We start from the raw sequence: 18,996 nt of genomic DNA on the forward strand, positions 1-18,996 counted from the left end.
CCTGTACATAGGTACTAGCTTGGCCATGTTAGTTCCCACTTTTATCTGAAAATATATTAATATAATCTCTCCCATGTGTAAAACTACATTGTAAAATTTAATAGTGTAGTTTTGGGATAACTTAATTTGAGTTCTATCTATCCCAAAGGATATTCTGAGAGATCAGTTTGTTAAAATAAATGTGACCAGATTACAGTCTACCTTGGATCTGCAACAACTGAATCTTGTTATTTTTGTTATTACATGAAATATTATTTTCTTTAATAAACATGTTATTTTGTCCACCTTCTTTAATGTGTTCTCTCCTATTTTTTTGACAGCCTTGTATATTATAAATATTATGAATATTATAAGCTGTTTATGTTTGCATTTCAAAGCTGTGGGGTATCTTGAAATGTTCAGTATGCTGTTTATGCATTCTAGCAAAAATTATTAATGAGAAGAAATGGGAGAAAAGGAAAAGAGGCTAATTATGTCTCCTGTCATAGTTTGGGGTAAATTAAATGTACAGTATATTGAACATCAACTGTTTGAGAATGCAAAAAGTAAAAAAATATATATAATAAAATAAATAAAAAAATTATATATATATATACACAGGTGCTTGTCATATAATTAGAATATCATCAAAAAGTTGATTTATTTCACTAATTCCATTCAAAAAGTGAAACTTGTATATTATATTCATTACACACAGACTGATATATTTCAAATGTTTATTTCTTTTAATTTTGATGATTATAACTGACAACTAAGGTAAATCCCAAATTCAGTATCTCAGAAAATTAGAATATTACTTAAGACCAATACAAAGAAAGGATTTTTAGAAATCTTGGCCAACTGAAAAGTATGAACATGAAAAGTATGGCATGTACAGCACTCAATACTTAGTTGGGGCTCCTTTTGCCTGAATTACTGCAGCAATGCGGCGTGGCATGGAGTCGATCAGTCTGTGGCACTGCTCAGGTGTTATGAGAGCCCAGGTTGCTCTGATAGTGGCCTTCAGCTCTTCTGCATTGTTGGGTCTGGCATATCGCATCTTCCTCTTCACAATACCCCATAGATTTTCTATGGGGTTAAGGTCAGGCGAGTTTGCTGGCCAATTAAGAACAGGGATACCATGGTCCTTAAACCAGATACTGGTTGCTTTGGCACTGTGTGCAGGTGCCAAGTCCTGTTGGAAAATGAAATTCGCATCTCCATAAAGTTGGTCAGCAGCAGGAAGCATGAAGTGCTCTAAAACTTCCTGGTATACGGCTGCGTTGACCTTGGACCTCAGAAAACACAGTGGACCAACACCAGCAGATGACATGGCACCCCAAACCATCACTGACTGTGGAAACTTTACACTGGACCTCAAGCAACGTGGATTGTGTGCCTCTCCTCTCTTCCTCCAGACTCTGGGACCCTGATTTCCAAAGGAAATGCAAAATTTACTTTCATCAGAGAACATAACTTTGGACCACTCAGCAGCAGTCCAGTCCTTTTTGTCTTTAGCCCAGGCGAGACGCTTCTGACGCTGTCTGTTGTTCAAGAGTGGCTTGACACAAGGAATGCGACAGCTGAAACCCATGTCTTGCATACGTCTGTGCGTAGTAGTTCTCCCCCACATTTTTGAATGGGTTTTGTTTCACAATCCTCTCCAGGGTGCGGTTATCCCTATTGCTTGTACACTTTTTTCTACCACATCTTTTCCTTCCCTTCGCCTCTCTATTAATGTGCTTGGACACAGAGCTCTGTGAACAGCCAGCCTCTTTTGCAATGACCTTTTGTGTCTTGCCCTCCTTGTGCAACGTGTCAATGGTCGTCTTTTGGACAACTGTCAAGTCAGCAGTCTTCCCCATGATTGTGTAGCGTACAGAACTAGACTGAGGGACCATTTAAAGGCCTTTGCAGGTGTTTTGAGTTAATTAGCTGATTAGAGTGTGGCACCAGGTGTCTTCAATATTGAACATTTTCACAATATTCTAATTTTCTGAGATACTGAATTTGGGATTTTCCTTAGTTGTCAGTTATAATCATCAAAATTAAAAGAAATAAACATTTGAAATATATCAGTCTGTGTGTAATGAATGAATATAATATACAAGTTTCACTTTTTGAATGGAATTAGTGAAATAAATCAACTTTTAGATGATATTCTAATTATATGACCAGCACCTGTATATATATATATATATATATATATATATATATATATATATATATATATATATATATAGAAAGAACTCCTTAGCATTGCATGATCCCAGGCTAATATATTTTGAAAAACTTACATTACTGTAAATTAAGCCTTACAGTATTCCTGGTATGTCTATAATCCATGGGGTAAATATCGTTTGTACTGGTAACTGCATACAGTATATAAAGTGTGTACTGAACATGGAGCATTGTGCCTGTTGGCTCTTCTACAAAATTTACACTGAGATGTTCATGGTTGCTGTAGCTACCTCAACTGTCCAATCACAGAGCACTTGTTAGCAGCTTCTAATAGCCAGTCTTGATGTAGGAGGCGGGACTTATCGGAATACGGTTGGAAAATCAAACGATACGAGGAGAGCAAAAAATGTATTTATCTTTACAAGAAGATACATTGCTTTACAAAACTGAGTTTAAGCGAGTGAAAAATATCTTTTTGTGCACTCAAAATGTCATCTTGCTTCTACAGAATTCTTTTTTTGCGCTGAAAATATCATCTTGTGAGCTTAAAATATCATCTTGTGAGCTTAAAATATCATCTTGCGCGCACAGAATATTTTTGTGCTCTCGAAATACAATTTTGCGCGTGCAGAATTGTGGCACATATATAACTCCATACACATGTCGCTCCGCCCCATCGTCCAGACTGCAATTTGAGCTACTCATCCTGTCCGTACCGGTGAATGACAAGATAACAGAAGGTAAACAACGAGCTAGCCTGCATGCTCACATTTTGTGTTCAGTTTGATTATTTATGCTATTTCATGCGCTCGATTGGCTGTGTTATGCAGTATGCATCCATCTCTGAGGTGTAAATCAGACTAGTGAGTGCAAGAAGGAAAGAACACTAGACAGTGTGCTAATACGTGGGCCCGATTCAGATAGTACTGCTGCACAAACAAAACACTCAGTCAGTCAGCACAACTGTAGTGTACACGCCACCACTGCTGACTAAACACTGAGACTCGTGCTTCGTTTAATTTAATTCACGTCTTTGTGGTTACGTGGCCTGGTCACAGATAAATACAGGTTTGTTCGATCAGTGTTGTTGTTATGTGTCTGCGTTAGCTGGCTAGCTTGTTGCATTGAGAATGCGTTAGTGTGCTAAGCTAACTCGCTAGTGCAGGTCAATATATACCTGGTAAAAGTGATAATTTGTGTCTGCTATCACCGTGCCTTTCGAAACACCGGCCATGGGAATATTAATGGGTCTGATTCGTTGTTGATTTCGACTTTAGACGGAGTAGCAGTAGCAGGTTTAGGTTGTAAACAGTCGGCTAGCTTTGTGAAGATGACAGATGGCATTGGCTGTTTTAAATCCTAGTGAGCTGCCTACCCTAGACACCAGTTTGAGCACGTTCCGTGTTTGAACGCGCCTATGATAACCAAACATACTGTCTTGGTAGGGCAGCTTACTAGGTTTTGAGACACAGCCACTGTATGTTTGTAATGTTTTGAGCTGTCAGGATTGGGGGCCGTTCACGCTGTTTTTATTGTTTTTCTGTGTATACATGTGCTAGCTAGACAGGCGTGCGCCAGGTCTCGCGTTTTTTGTCTGCGTCTCGTGCTGGAGCGTCGCGTTTTTTAGACGTTGTGTCAAGTTAGTGGGTAACTTATTTTGTTTGTGTCTCCTTGGACTCAACACCACTTAGTGGTCTGGATGCAGCATCATTCAAAATAAATAGTTTTCAGTTACAGATGCCCTTATAGAAATTCACTATTTACAGTCAGTCATGATTAATTTAATCCATGAAAGTGTCCAATATCAGGGCGAATTCTGAAATTAAGCAAGTAGTGTTCAGCTGGTCATGTGATTGTAACATGGCTGCCCCCATGTGCGGACCCTCTTCGTGTAGAATAAAACGGCTTTCATAAGGTTACTGATATGACTAGAGTCTTCATTTTAATGTGTGTTCATGAATTTATATATATATATATGTTTAAAAAATGAAAATTCATTTCTTTAAGAGTAAAAAAATTTTAATGAGGGAAAAATGACTGAGTGCACCTTTAAAAAGAACTTGAAGTTGCGAGTTCGAATCTAGGGCGTGCTGAGTGACTCCAGCCAGGTCTCCTAAGCAACCAAATTGGCCCGGTTGCTAGGGAGGGTAGAGTCACATGGGGTAACCTCCTTGTGGTCGCTATAATGTGGGTCGCTTTCGATGGGGCATGTGGTTAGTTGTGCGTGGATGCTGCAGAGAATAGCGTGAAGCCTCCACACACGCTCTGTTTCTGCAGTAACGCGATCAACAAGCCACGTGATAAAATGCGCAGATTGACGGTCTCAGACGCGGAGGCAACTGAGATTTGTCCTCAGCCACCTGGAGGGTTGGGGAGTAACAGAATACATGTAACAGGATTACATATTTAAAATACAAAATATAAGTAACTGTATTCCACTACAGTTACAATTTAAATAATTGGTATTTAGAATACAGTTACATTCAAAAAGTATTTTGATCACTGAAGAGATTACTTTGCATTTTATTGTCATTTGTTTCATTTAATGTTTAGACTATTCAGTTGGAAAACATTTATCCATATAAACGATGCAATCTTAGGAGCTTTCGAACAGCAATGAAACACTTTCTTAAGATGTGTTACATTCATACAAGTTCATACTGTTGTGAGTGAAAAGGTGGATATGACATAATTGAGGAATTTTCCCTTGGGAGCTTGATAGAGGAGCTACATCACGTTTCTACAGCTTAACAAGAAAACAGTTAGAAACGCTTTGACAGATGAAACTTATATCCAATAAATACAAGATTACACACCTTGTCAATGTTTTTTATGAGGTTAGGGTATTTTTACAATAAATGCTAACCAATGTAGCCTTTAACATCGTATAGAAAGCTTCAACCAATATATCTATGAAGAAAATGCACCTTGGAGCATAACTTTTTTTCTCTAGTAAGACCTTTGATATTAGAGCAAAGATGTACTGCAAAAATCTTATTCTTAAAGGTGCAGTATGTAAGATTCAGGAACCCTTGTTATTAATGACAACGTTAAGTGAACTGCAGTCTGTTGCTCGTGATCGCGCACACACTCCATTGGGAGTCGAGCATCGGCCAAAACAATGACGTAATGTATAAAGAGACTGAACGTGGTCCACCGGCATCATGCTGACAGATGAGGTAGCATAATTAAAATTACACAGTTATGATTGTTTTTCTACAAACTTTGAGACTGTATATTATATTTGACTATCCAGTGCTGGAACAGGGCTAAAACAAAGTGTGGATATAGGTCTGACTATGCGAGACTGTAGTTTGAAGTAATCACTTTTCTTTGTGTGATACATTGGCTGCATTTATACGACAGCCTATGTCAGCGTTAGCTAGCTAGCCAGCTTTATCAATAGCTGTTAGCTAAATTTGGTGGATGATGACAGTAGCGGTTTGTAAAATAGACTGTACATTATAAATATGTTGACACAATTCAGTATTGATGTGATTCCATCACAACTGTCATTTTGATATATCGATGCGCTATTATTTTATAATAATAGATTGTATATATTTCCTGTATAACCAAGTTACATTGCACTAATGAATTGGTCTTTTTGCATTATCTTGAACATTGTCTAGCATTAATTTCATGTGTTATTGTAGTTTACCTTGCTGAATAATTACAGATGAACATTGTTTATGACAGTTACTGTGCAGGCAAGATCAAGTTAGCTCAAATGACACAGATCAATCCTTATGGCACTATATTTCACATGCTTTGCAGTTATGTAAGCTTACCTGTCCAATAAGAAGAACGCCAATTCAGGGTCGATTTTGATCCCCAATTCCGAACGAAGTTCCCTCCAGGAATCAAATGTTCACTCTAGTTTTTGCTCGCCCACGATCACGTTCCCGCTTAGCACTGAGGCAAGGCTCTCGGGAGCGCGCATAAACGTCACATCCTTTGGATTTTCCTGACAAAAGCAACCTGCACCCTTCGCTTGAAAATCAGTCTACAGGCTTTAATAGGCAACCTAGGAAGTCCGGGAAGAGCTCATTTTTTAAGTTGCATTACAAGCCGTTCACTCATTGGCAAAAAAAGGCGAATGTTACATGAAAATTGTTACATATTGCACCTTTAATGAGAATTTAAATATTGTTTTTTTATAGTCAAAACAAGTGAAAAATTTGCCAGTACTGAAGAAGTAATCCAACCCTCCCAACCCTGGCCAACCGGATTGAGGATTATCTCCTGGATTTTTGTTCTCACAGGAGATAATCTGCCGCCTGGTCCAGCAGAAAGCGTGAGGAGGTCTCCATGGCCCAGTTCGGGGGGCAGAAGAACCCTCCATGGGCAGCCCAGTTTGCCGCAACAGCAGTGTCGCAGCCTAGCCACTCAGGACAGTCTTTGGACTTGAATAGTTTACACTGTAAGTTACCATCAGGTTTTTCTTTTATTGGCACTTGCTTCACTTTGATTGGTTAATTACAAATAATCTAACTGAAAGTGTCAAACACACATGAATCAATATAGTATCCACTGTTTAAATGTTTTTGTGTGGTTTGCATTGACCGGTTTGAGTCTGTTTGAATATAGGCACATACTAAATGATTCGTTGCAAAAAACAGTTACAATATCATATGTGTTCCCCCATAGCTTTAGGGGTACAGCAGCCATCCCTCTTGGGTGCATCTCCTATGTACTCTCAGCAGTCAGCTTTAGCTGTAGCCTCCCTCAGCACACAGTCTGCCGCCAGCTACCAGCTCTCCCAGCAGACTGCAGCTCTGCAGCAGCAGGCCGCTGTAGCCGCTGCATTACAGCAGGTAAGGTCCTGGCCATGATCCAACCACTCTGCACTATATGAAGATGCAACAACCTAATGCTGTTGGATTATATGCACAATGAAATCTTGGGACATTACTCTCACTATTTCTGCAGTATTTCGTATTATACTGTGAACAGAATGGAATTTTTCCAGAATTCCTACTGAATGACCTACTGCAATTGCCAAAATGTGCAGTATACAACAGAACACACTGCACAGAATTTTGTATTATCTTTTTTTACTCATTATTTGATTTAGACTGCCAATTAAGAATTTTACTCAGAATTTAATTTTTAAAAAATGCAACAGTTGCAATGTGTACTGTACACTATTCAGTAAAAACTCATTAGTATTCCATTCTGAACATAGCCATTCACTTACAACATTCCAAGCAAACTGTGTCCTCTGTTAATTTCGAGTTGTTCCAGTTACAGGAGCTTTTTCAATGGAAGTGAATGTTAAACTACTCAGTTTCAAAAGTATAGCCACAAGATGTAAACATTGTCTTAACATGATTTTAGTGTGATAAAATCAGGGAAATTACAGCTTTTACTAGATAACACGGTTTACCAGCATTACGTGTCATGACAATGATGTTGTAATATTGGATATGACTTTAAACAGATAAGGTTAGTAAGTGATTTTATCAAAATAAAATCAAGTTGTACTATTGAAACTATTGGGTGTATTTTAATGTTTATCGACTGGCCCCATTCACTTCCATTGTAAGTGGCTTACTATAACTGTGACTTTTGCTTGTTTTGTTTTTTCAAATAATTAAGAGACAATTTGAAATAATTTTTTGTGGTAATCATCATAATGCCGCAAATGCTGTCAATTGAACTTGTATTCAGAGTTCATTTTTAGGTGTTTTTTTGTTGTTGTTTTTTTAGTCATAGTTTTTGTCTTCACGAAAATGTCCTTTAAATTTAATCAATATTTTGTTATGTCATAGTCATTTGTTTTAGTCAGTTTTAATCTGACTAAAATGGCATATCATTTTAGTCAACGAAAAGACCATTTTGTAAATCAATGTGCAAAATGTCAAAAACGTGTCAAACTGTAACAAACCAAACATTTAGAAAAATACATACATGATACCAACATGTATCAAACATATAACAGATACATACGAAATATAACTTGCTGTGAAAACCTGAGCTCCTGAAATAGTTACTATATTCTGAATTCAGAAAGCTTTAGAGACTGTTGTCGTATTTGCAAAGCAAGTTTATGAAGCTAAACCTAAATTAAACTAAAACCTAAACTGATGCGTACATCACAATGTTTAAATGTTGTTTTATTTTATTTTTCTTTATTCTGTATTGCATCTTTGGTTGAATTGTACTGATCTGCATTTCCAGCATGCTCTGTGTCTGAGTCTTGTAATGCGGGGCCTTCCCTCGGCCTGCAGTGAACAGTCTTGGGTCACTGATGTGTTTTTATCTTAGTCTCAGATCAATTCAGCCCTGCAGCAGTATCAGCAGCAGCAGCAGCAACAACAACAACAACAACAACAACAACAGCAGCAGCAACAACCTCAAGCCTCCCTGCCTCAGCCTCCACCCCAGCAGACCCTCTACAATGTCCCACATCAGGTACATAAACTCACTTTCACCCACACTTCCCCTTGCACATTTTCGTAGCTTTTTTCAACATGGTTGATGCCTTACATTGATCATATTAGTAAGATGCTTTCATCGTTTACTCATCCTCATGTTGTTCCAAACCCCAAGAAGATGTTAGGCAGCAAAAGTGAATGATGACTGAGGCCAACATTCTGCCTAACATCTCATTTTATGTTCCATGGTATAGAGAAAGGATTTGGAACAACAAGAGGGTGAGTGGATGATGATGGAATCTTCATTTCATGAGAATTAGTTAAAGGTGCGCTCAGTTTTATCCCCATTAAAAAAGTTTTACTCCTAAAGAAATGAATTTAATTTTAAAACATATAAAATCATGGTCACTCACATGAGATGAGGACTCTAGTCATATCAGTAACCTTATAAAAGCTGTTTTATTCTACATAGGGCAGGGGCGCCCTCATGGGGGCTGCCATTTTAGAATCACCTGACCAGCTGAATACTACTCTAATCTCAGTAACCATCTTGTTATTGGACACTTTCACTCATTGATTAAAGTAATCATGGCTAATTGTGAATAGTAATTTCTACAATGGCATCTGTAACTGAAATCTGTTGATTTTGAATGATGCTGCATCCACACCACTAGGTGTCACTGTAAGTCCAAGATGATGCAAAATGTTACTGAGTGCAACTTTAATGCACTGTATTGATGCATCATGACAGAGGGCCTAAAGGAACTGTAGTCAGCAGAATGGACACTCAAAAGAGGGCAAGTGCTGCAGTGCATGATATATTAATAACTCAAACAGTCAAGACCACTGTCTGTCTACATTATTTAACTCAACACTCAGGACTTTTGCAAACTCACCTTACTGGGCCTTGGTAGATGTTGTCTGTTCTAATTTGAACTCCAGTGCCATCCATGTATTGATTTTTCAATTCAGTCTGTAAGGCCATCATTTAATTGTGGTTTGGAAAGCTTATTGGTTCCACGGTAGAATTGGTTTTCTGCAACCCAATGTCTAATTTTTTACTTTTTGTTTGCTTTTTCTCTTTCTTCTTTTCTGACAGCTCCCACAACCTCAACAAGCCCTGCTTTCACAGGTATGCTGCATTTGTGCTGCATTTGCATCAAATTTGTATCTGTCTGAGAAAGCGTCTCATGTTTCCTAGTGGATAGATGTGCAAGAAGAAGCAAAAGAGCGTTTTACATTCCAGAAGTGCAGAATTCATTTTGTATGTTTTTTGCAGCCCCCTGTCGCCTTGCCCACAAGCTTGAGCCTGTCGAACCCCCAGCAGACGGCCCAGATAACTGTGTCCTACCCAACCCCCCGCTCCAGCCATCAGCAGCAGACCCAACCCCAAAAGCAACGCGTCTTCACTGGGGTCGTCAGCAAGCTACATGATACTTTTGGCTTTGTAGATGAGGATGTCTTTTTCCAGCTCAGGTTCGTCATAGAAAAATGTGCAGGTTTGGTCCGTTTTTGAAAGTTTGGAAACTGTCTGTCACATCTTATTAGAAGAAAATTGAGAGTTGATTCAACAGACTCAATTACCCTGTTTACACCTGGTATTAAGATGCATCTCTTATGATCCGATCTCATGTGGTCAGACGAGACACATCGTTGTTTGTGCCTGGTCGTTTAAATGCGTCTCCTGTGACCATTTGTGTTCGGATTTCGAGGGTAGGGTCTCTGATTTCATGACGACATACATCAATCACTGTGTTACTATGTTACTGTGTGACATTAAAGCTCAACAAAGTTATAAAAGACAAAGAAATTGTGAAAAAACTGCACGCTATTTCTCCTAGATGCATCTGAAATTAAGCACAAATGCAAAATTTCATTTTAGTGAATTACCTGTATTAAAAGAGCTTCAGATGTTTGTGCTTCTCATCTGTGTCCCTGAATGTTGATATCAGACACACTGATGAAGATCCATGAAGTTCTGTGCTTGTATATATATTTGCTTTTTAAAATTTTCAGATCAGACTGGTTATTTCCTTTTAAAGCCACTCATAACCAGGAAAGTTTAAGCCCTTGTTTTAGCGTAGTGGTTGATTGACAGGTGAGGGGTTGTGCTTCACTGCTGTTGGGGACGCATACAGGATGAATTACTGTTTACACCTCAAATGCGATGTGGTTACAAGCTTTTTTTTGTTTGTTTTTGTTTTTATAATTTTTTTCTCCCCAATTTGGAATGCCTAATGCACTCGAAGTCCTTGTGGTGATGTAGTGACTCGCCTCAATCCGGGTGGCGGAGGACGAATCTCAGTTGCCTCCGCGTCTGAGACCGTCAATCCGTGCATCTTATCCTTGTTGAGCGCATTACCGCGGAGAGGTAGCGTGTGTGGAGGCTTCACGCCATCCACCGCAGCATCCACGCACAACTCACTACGTGCCTCACCGAGAGCAAACCATATTATAGCGACCACAAGGAAGTTACCCCATGTGACTCTACATGACTTCTTGTTTGTTTTTTCTTGTATGTATTACAACTGTTGGGCAGATGAAATGTCCTGGAAAATTGTGCCTTGAAAAAAGTGGGATCTTGGATAGAATTTAAACACAAAGAAAATGACACACTTCACCTGTAATCAAAATGTAATCAAAAATGTGATCCGATCTGTTTGTACTTGTCTCTGGAAAAGCTTTTACAGGTGTTCAGCATGAATAGCTTTTCAATTGCATGTTTTTTTGTGTGTGATGTTTCTGTAGTGCGGTTAAGGGGAAAACTCCACAAGTCGGAGATCGTGTTCTGGTGGAGGCCATCTACAATCCCAACATGCCTTTCAAATGGAATGCCCAGCGCATCCAGACTTTACCTCAGCTGCCCAACCAAACGGTGAGCACATGGTCCAAATGGATCCACAACAAGCCTATCTTAAACAATCTGGCCCTGTTTACACCTGGTATTAACGTCCATCTGGGGTACATTAGCGTTTACACTACAAATTGTCACACCATTGTCACGTTTGTTTGTGACAACCTCTAAATGTGGTTTGATCGATCCAATCACAAAATGTTTTGGACCCCTTTTACACATGTATTCAGCACTGTGCACATCGAATTGGATCATCCAAGACGGATGTTCATACCAGGTGGAAATGAGGCCTCTGTTATCGTTCTGCTTCCACAAGTGTCATGACGCTGCTGTTGATTCCTGTGTTCTTAATCTCCATGTAGCACCAGCCGCCCCAGCCCTTACCTCAGGTTTCCCCACAGCTGTCCAGCTTTTACTCTGAAGCAGGAATGCAACGCTACTCTGACATGCACTCTGCGGTGGATTCAAGACTAAATGTAACCCATACCACTCGACCTCCTGCGCCCCAATTACCCATTCTCTTCTTCTGCATGATCTCCTCCTCCAAGCTCCTGTTTCACAAACAGGCTTTAGTCACAAGTGCTTCAGTTTCCTTATGTCCAAGACAAGTAGATGTTGCTGCTTTTTCACCCCTCTCTTTTTTTACAGTTCACAGCTTGTGTGTTGGATGCCTAATTTGTAATGACACATTTTCCTCACAATCCATAGATTGCATTTTTGGCTAATCGCACCTGCTGTGTGGTGCGCTTTAATGCACATTGTCTTGAAAGAATGGTGTAGTTGTATGTACATATTTGTGTAAGAAAACAGTGGGTTTTTAGGTGGTTTTCCTGCACATTTTTTTTGTAATACGTCATTAGAAACTAATACCAGTGAAATTTCATTCTCGATAACACAGCAAAAACAAATATGTGATTGAAGACACTTTATTTAAAAAAAGTTAAATACTAATATAAATCTTAATAAGTTAAATTAAAACAATGGCATGTTGCTTTCAAGTATTTCAAAATAAACCTTGCTTCAGTACCTTAAAGTCATTATGTACATAAGTAAATGGTCAGTAATAAAATTACAAGCAATAGCACAAAGATACAAATTAAGTAAACAGTCCTTGAAGTATTTTAGGTATCTAAACAGCAGTATTAAGTATTTTAAGTAAACACTCAGATGCATAAATAATCAAATGTAAAATAAAACTACTTAAATTATTTTATTATATTACAAAAAGCCTTACTCGAAGCATAGCACAAAGCATATTCACACGTGGATTTATTAGGCTATCACCACCTACAACAGTCTACAGTTATGGCAATTGAAAAGTCTAGTCATGTGACTGTTGTTCTAATGTACAAATTATAGGCATACCAAGAAAACACCCCAGCCAAGTAAATTAAAACACAACCAGAAAGCACCATCTTTCTACTCTTCCTGGATATTACCGTAATACTCATAATAGGCACACACCATTTTTGGTTGTGGCTTTTGACATCCCAACATCTGAACACAAATGTCACACTGTGCAAGTGCATGATGTTGTTGTGTGTTACTAACCAGTACTTTAACATAACCAAAATGCGCCTCCTTTTGAAACACCCCGGAATGCCTGCATTCTTGCATTTTTCTCTTGGAAAAAAAAAAGTGATTTTTGTGCTATTTTGAAGCAAGAATTGAAAACGTGTTCTGTCTTTTAACAGGGACCAAATAACAGCAGTGCTGCCATTTCCTCTGTCTCCAGCTATTTATAACTTTTTTTTTTTTACTGGGTTCAGTGCATCTTGATGAATCATTTAAGCACCTATTCCTCCCACTCTTTAAAACAGATTGCGTAAACTTTAGGTCTTGTAGGTGGATTAATGTTATTTATTAAAAGGGTTGTTTTATAGCTACTAGTGGAACACTATTTTAGTTGTATAACAATTATTACACAATTATACAATTATTGTACAACATCTGTTGTCTCATGTAGGGCTGGGTGATGTATATCAACAAAAATCTACAATATAAATATTCAATATTATTTTGTCAGCAGTATGAAATTAACCAATATCATGAGTATCACAATTATTTTAATGCAGTTTTTATATGGCCATTAAGTTTTGTAGAAAAATTTTCACTGATAAGACTATTATTAGTAGCATCTCTAATTCAAAGCTCTGTTGCAAGTTGCTGAAGATGCATTTAATTTCTCCTAAGAACAGGGCTATTTCACAACAATGGCTTTTTGACTGAAATAATGGTTCCTCTGATTGGGAAAAAATATATATTTTTAACACATGTCAGAGCAAATACCTCAAATAAAATCTGAGATATATATCAAATATTGTTAAAAGGTTGAGAAATATTGAGCTGTTTTTAGCTGTATCGTCCAGCCCTAGTCTCAAGCACAAGTTTATTGTACTGACATCAAGGTCATACTCTGTAAGAAAAATTAAGTAAACAGTCCTTGAAGATTCTACATGGTATCAAACCCATCTCTTCTGCTCTGTCTCTGTGTATTTCAGAGTCAGCCCCTGGGTCCGAACATGATGAAACCTGGTCTCTCCATGCTGCAGTCTCTTCCCCCTCACACTTCGTTCAGTGTCCCAGCCCAGGGGCCTCCTCCCTCTCTTTTGCAGGCCCAGCTCTCTGCTGCCTCTCTGGCCCCACTGCTGCAGAACCCACCTCAGCCACTGCTTCCCCAGCCATCCCCTAAAGGTACATTAACACCTGTAGGACTTTCACAGAGCCATCCATCTCCAAAATATATCTTATAGTTCTCTCTACTGTGTGTAGACTCTGTGTTCTCAGGAGGTTTACTGCAGCCCCCAGTGCGAATGATGCCTCAGCCACAACAAGTAAGGCGTGTGGACACCTCTCCCCGCTTCCCCAGTCGCAGTGAACGACCAGAGCTCATCCTGAGGAAGGATGACCGCAGGTCAGCTCACAAGCATAAGCCAGTGCCTTTCTCACTTTGTATTTTTAAGGAGTCATATCATGCAGAAATCTTTTTTTTGTTGTTGAGCTTTTCAGATAAGAGTTCATTGTACTATGATAACATACTGTGAAGAGGTAGTTGTAAATTTCAAAATGCAATCCAAAAAGACCATTTATTAAAACCAAGCTGGAAAACAGCTTGTTCTGAAATCCTCAGAAACATGAGACATTAACATTTGACCAACCTACATTTCGTCGCTGTCTGATGAAAAACACGTATCTCAAAAAAACAAATTTTTCAAGATCATGGAAAAACTCTTCCTCATAAACAGTCTTACAAGACACAGCCCCAATTCTGAAAAAGTTGGGACGGTATGAAAAATGCTAATAAAAACAATGAGTGATTTGTAAATTATATTCACCCTTTCCTATATTGAAAGCACTACAACTAAATATTATGTGATGTTTTACCTTGTGAATTTCATTTTCTTTTTTTTTTTTTTTCTTTTTTTAATGTACAGTAATTTCAGATCAGATGATTGCAACATGTCCAAACAAAGTTGGGACAGTCGAGTGTTTTCCACTGTGAAACATCACCATTTCTTCTAATAACACTTATTAAGCATTTAGGCACTGAAGACACACGTTTGTTAAGTTTAGAAAGTGGAATTTCCCCCCATTCATCCATTATGTAGGTTTTTAGCTGCACAATTGTACAGGGTCTTCATTGCCATATTTTGTGCTTCATAATGCACCACACATCCTCAGTTGGAGATGGTCAGGACTGCAGGCAGGCCAATCTAGCACCCACACTCTCTGCTTATTCAGCCAGTTGAAGTTGTCCTGCTGAAAATTCCAGGCAGCCCTGGAAAAGACTGTGCTGGATGGCAGTATATGTTGCTCCAAAATTTTTACATATCTGTCTGCATTAATGGTGTCCTCACAGATGTGCGAGTTACCCATGCCATGGGCACTGACACACCCCTGGCCCATAAAGACAGTGGCTTTTGGACCCAACGCTGATAACAGCTTGGATGGTCCTTTTCTCTTTGGCCCGGAGAACACGACGGCTGTGTTTTTCAAAAACTATTTAAAATGTGGACTCATTGGTCCAAAAAACAAGATTCCACTGTTCTACTTTCCATCTAAGATGAGACAGAGACCAGAGAAGTCGGCAGTGCTTTTGACAGTGTTGATGTAGGGCTTCTGCTTTGTATAATAAAGTCTTAACTTACATCTGTGGATGCAGCGGTGAGTGGTGTTCACTAACAAAGGTTTACTAAAGTTATCCCAAGTCCATGTTCATGATATCCATTACAGATGAATGATGTTTTTTAAGACAGTGATGTCTGAGGGATCAGAGATCACACGCATTCAGAAATGGTTTTCATCTTGTCCTTTATTTATTGAGATTTGACCAGATTCCTTGAATATTTTAACTATATTGTGCACTGTATAGGATGAAATGCCCAAAATCCTTCCAATTTGTCTTTGGGGAACATTGTTCTCAAAGTGCTGGATTATTTGCTGAAGCATCTGTTGGCAAATTGACAAGTCTCGAATGATCCTTTCTCTTGAAGGATTAGGCTGTTTTTGGAGGCTCCTTATACATTATACAGTATTATGACACCTCACCTGTTTAACATCTCCTGTTTCACATCGCCTTATTATTTCAAGTCGTCAAATTGTTATTCATCTTAAATTGCCCGTCTCAACTTTTTTGGAGAATGTTGCAGTCATCTGATTTAAAATTACTGTACATAAAAAAAATAAATAAAAAAAACATGAAATTCAAAAGGTGAAACGTCATATAATGTGTAGTTGTAGTGTTTTCAAATTAGCAAAGGGTGAATCTAATTTACAAATCACTACTTTTTGTTTTTATTAGCATTTTTCATACTGTCCCAAATTTTTTGGAATTGGGGTTGCACTTGTTAAACAGACAGCCCGATTAAACATCTTTTCATTGGTCATTTCGATGCACAATTCAAACAGTATGAAGAGGTTATTTGGCGCATTCCGTATGGAGATACGTGTTTTTCATTGGACAGTGACGATTTACGCGTCCACAACGGTGGAAAATAGTAATGAAAAAAATAAATGTAGACTGGGTTAGGCACAATAAGATATTAACATTGTAAGTGGAATTTAATTAGTAATAAATATAGTAATAAATATTATGGATCTTTTGATATGGCTATACAAGCTCAAATTTTATTTTGCCTGTTTGTCAAGTCGGGAGAGAGATAGAGAGCGGAGAAGATCAAGAGAACGTTCACCCACACGGAAACGTTCTAGAGACCGGTCTCCTCGAAGAGAACGTTCTCCAAGACGACCACGCAGAGTGGTACCACGATATACTGTGCAGTTCTCCAAATTCTCCCTCGATGGGTAGGTTTTATGTTTCAGAGCAAAAATGTTGACAATTATTTTAAGAACACCCCATACAAACAACATTTTGACATTTTATTTAGTTGGTTTTCTAAAATACACAATCATTACATTTAATAGAATTTTCTAAGTTGTTTAGATATGGTAAATATGGTATTGTCCAGTTTAACCTTTATAGTATATGCCTTTATGACTCAGTTTCTGTCCTCGGCAGTTATAATTGTGATGTGATGGAGCTGCGACGGAGGTATCAGAGCCTCTACATCCCAAGCGACTTTTTTGACGCTGTGTTTACCTGGGTGGATGCGTTCCCCCTAACACGACCTTTCACCTTTGGAAACTATTGTAACTTCCACATCATGCATAAAGAGGTGGACTCTCTGGTGAAGAATACAGCTGTGCTGGACCCACCTGATGCCAATCACACATACAGTGCAAAGGTATGACCACACAAACCCCCCTCAGTTAAAGTAATATTTTTTATTTGTTTATCTGCAAATACCATATCAGATTTACACTTTCTGCTAATTTTGAGTCAACAATGTGGTCTTTGACAAATCTTCAGTGTTTTTGACAGTGTGCCGTCATTTAAATGCTCATCTCCATGTATGAAAAATGTCGACTCATGTCCTGTTACAGGTGATGCTGCTAGCCAATCCTAGTCTAGATGAGCTGTACCATAAGTCCTGTGCTCTGGCAGAAGATCCAGCAGAGTTAAGAGACTCCTTCCAGCACCCTGCTCGCCTCATCAAGGTACAGCTCTCTGAATAACACAAATAAATGCAGCTAACTAAAAAAATTGTGCCAACTAATCCACTTATGTTACGCGTTAACTTATGTTATTTCATGAAAATTTGCTTTGCACTTGTTATACTGTAGTAGTTCACAAGAATGGACAAAATCAGAGTGTAATGGACTTTGCAAAAGCAACTATTATTATCAGCAAACAAATACGTTATATTACCCATTACAGGCCATAGACTGCAATAGTAACTGATATTTGATTTTGCCGATACCTATAACTGAGGTGGTGGAAAGGCCGATAAACGATAGATCAGCCGATAGTTTTTAATTACATTTAAATGTTAAAAATTACCCCGTTTACATGCACTTAAGAAAACAGTTTATTTCAGGGTTTTTGCAGAAAGCGGCATCCTGAAATGTCATGTAAACGAGAACACGAGTTTCCTTACACCACTTAAGGGATTAAGAGAAAGCGGTTTAACACACATAGGTTTCTCCCGGAGAACGCAACTTATCTGGCCAGATAAACACATAAGCGGCGTTTTCACGGGTTTTTTAAGAGTGCGCATGTGCGTGAACATACTGGGGTAACACACATCTTCGGATGGAGCCGAACAAAAAGTAAACAAAGCAGAAAGACTTCAGCATTTCTGGGAGTACAGGAGGGAAAACACATACACTAAACTATACTTATTTATAAACACCAGTGTAAATTATTGACTGTCCCTTACCTCCGTGTATATGCGCTCATACGTTGGGGGAATACCAGGGTTTTACGTAAGAGAGAAAACCCCACTATTGCTCTGGAATTCCGCTGCAGGTCGCAAGAGAAAGTTAAGCAAACAAATACAGCAACAACTGTGGAATATATGTAAATAAAGAGAAGCAACAGAGAGTAAAATATCAAAGTCTTTCTCAGATGCCTTGTTTGTTATTTACACAAACGTTGTGGGGATATTACGTTGCTATGGAGAATGCTGCTTTCTCACCAAGCCGCATGTATACACGAGTTAAGAGTACGACGCTTATACAGTACATGTAAACAGGAATGCAGCTTTCTCTCAATAAGCCATGTTCTCACAATACCCTGCTTTCTGGTGTCCATGTAAACGCACTCAATGTTTCTTAGTCTTTCCTTAATGGCAGGAACAGACAAAGAGACTACAACATTCCAAAATGAATAAAATCCCAGATGCAGTTTGTGCTACCAAAATCCCACTAATAACTAGAAAAAAACATAACCAGATGAAAATTTGATGCATAATCTGGGACGTTTAACTATAAACAACCCTGAAACACACCTGGGACTCTTATTTTAAAATGATGGAGAATTGGCTAAGTTACAATGCTCTATATTTAAGAATTTATTAAATTAAGCTTTTTATAGCCTATATATTTTACCAGATTTAGGTTTAATGAGGAATAAGGTTCATTATTCACAAGATGAGAAGTTGGAGACACGATGAATGTACTGAAAGGGCATGTTTCCATATACAGTTGATGTCAGAAGTTTACATACACTTAAGTTGAAGTCATTAAAACTAAAACTATTTT

At 38.4% G+C, this 18,996-nt stretch overlaps 1 protein-coding gene across 2 annotated transcripts in view; it reads left to right on the forward strand.

The window, feature by feature from the left end:
* The first annotated feature begins 2,833 nt into the window (after nucleotides 1-2,833).
* The window catches only part of LOC127413652 (cell division cycle and apoptosis regulator protein 1-like), a 40,172-nt gene continuing 24,009 nt past the window's right edge, over nucleotides 2,834-18,996 (forward strand). The window contains exons 1-13 of one of the 2 annotated variants that reach the window (XM_051650946.1): nucleotides 2,834-2,900; nucleotides 6,426-6,583; nucleotides 6,811-6,977; nucleotides 8,431-8,577; nucleotides 9,640-9,672; nucleotides 9,820-10,016; nucleotides 11,289-11,415; nucleotides 11,757-11,870; nucleotides 13,896-14,088; nucleotides 14,167-14,308; nucleotides 16,543-16,698; nucleotides 16,913-17,138; nucleotides 17,338-17,451. In XM_051650946.1, the coding sequence (XP_051506906.1) occupies nucleotides 6,472-6,583; nucleotides 6,811-6,977; nucleotides 8,431-8,577; nucleotides 9,640-9,672; nucleotides 9,820-10,016; nucleotides 11,289-11,415; nucleotides 11,757-11,870; nucleotides 13,896-14,088; nucleotides 14,167-14,308; nucleotides 16,543-16,698; nucleotides 16,913-17,138; nucleotides 17,338-17,451 (1,728 nt within the window). In that variant the 5' untranslated portion in view covers nucleotides 2,834-2,900; nucleotides 6,426-6,471. Of the gene's footprint in view, nucleotides 2,901-6,323; nucleotides 6,584-6,810; nucleotides 6,978-8,430; nucleotides 8,578-9,639; nucleotides 9,673-9,819; nucleotides 10,017-11,288; nucleotides 11,416-11,756; nucleotides 11,871-13,895; nucleotides 14,089-14,166; nucleotides 14,309-16,542; nucleotides 16,699-16,912; nucleotides 17,139-17,337; nucleotides 17,452-18,996 lie in introns of both variants that reach the window. The other variant, XM_051650945.1, reaches the window with a different exon arrangement.

This window comes from Myxocyprinus asiaticus, chromosome 23, assembly GCF_019703515.2.
Source record: "Myxocyprinus asiaticus isolate MX2 ecotype Aquarium Trade chromosome 23, UBuf_Myxa_2, whole genome shotgun sequence".
Lineage (NCBI taxonomy): Eukaryota > Metazoa > Chordata > Actinopteri > Cypriniformes > Catostomidae > Myxocyprinus > Myxocyprinus asiaticus.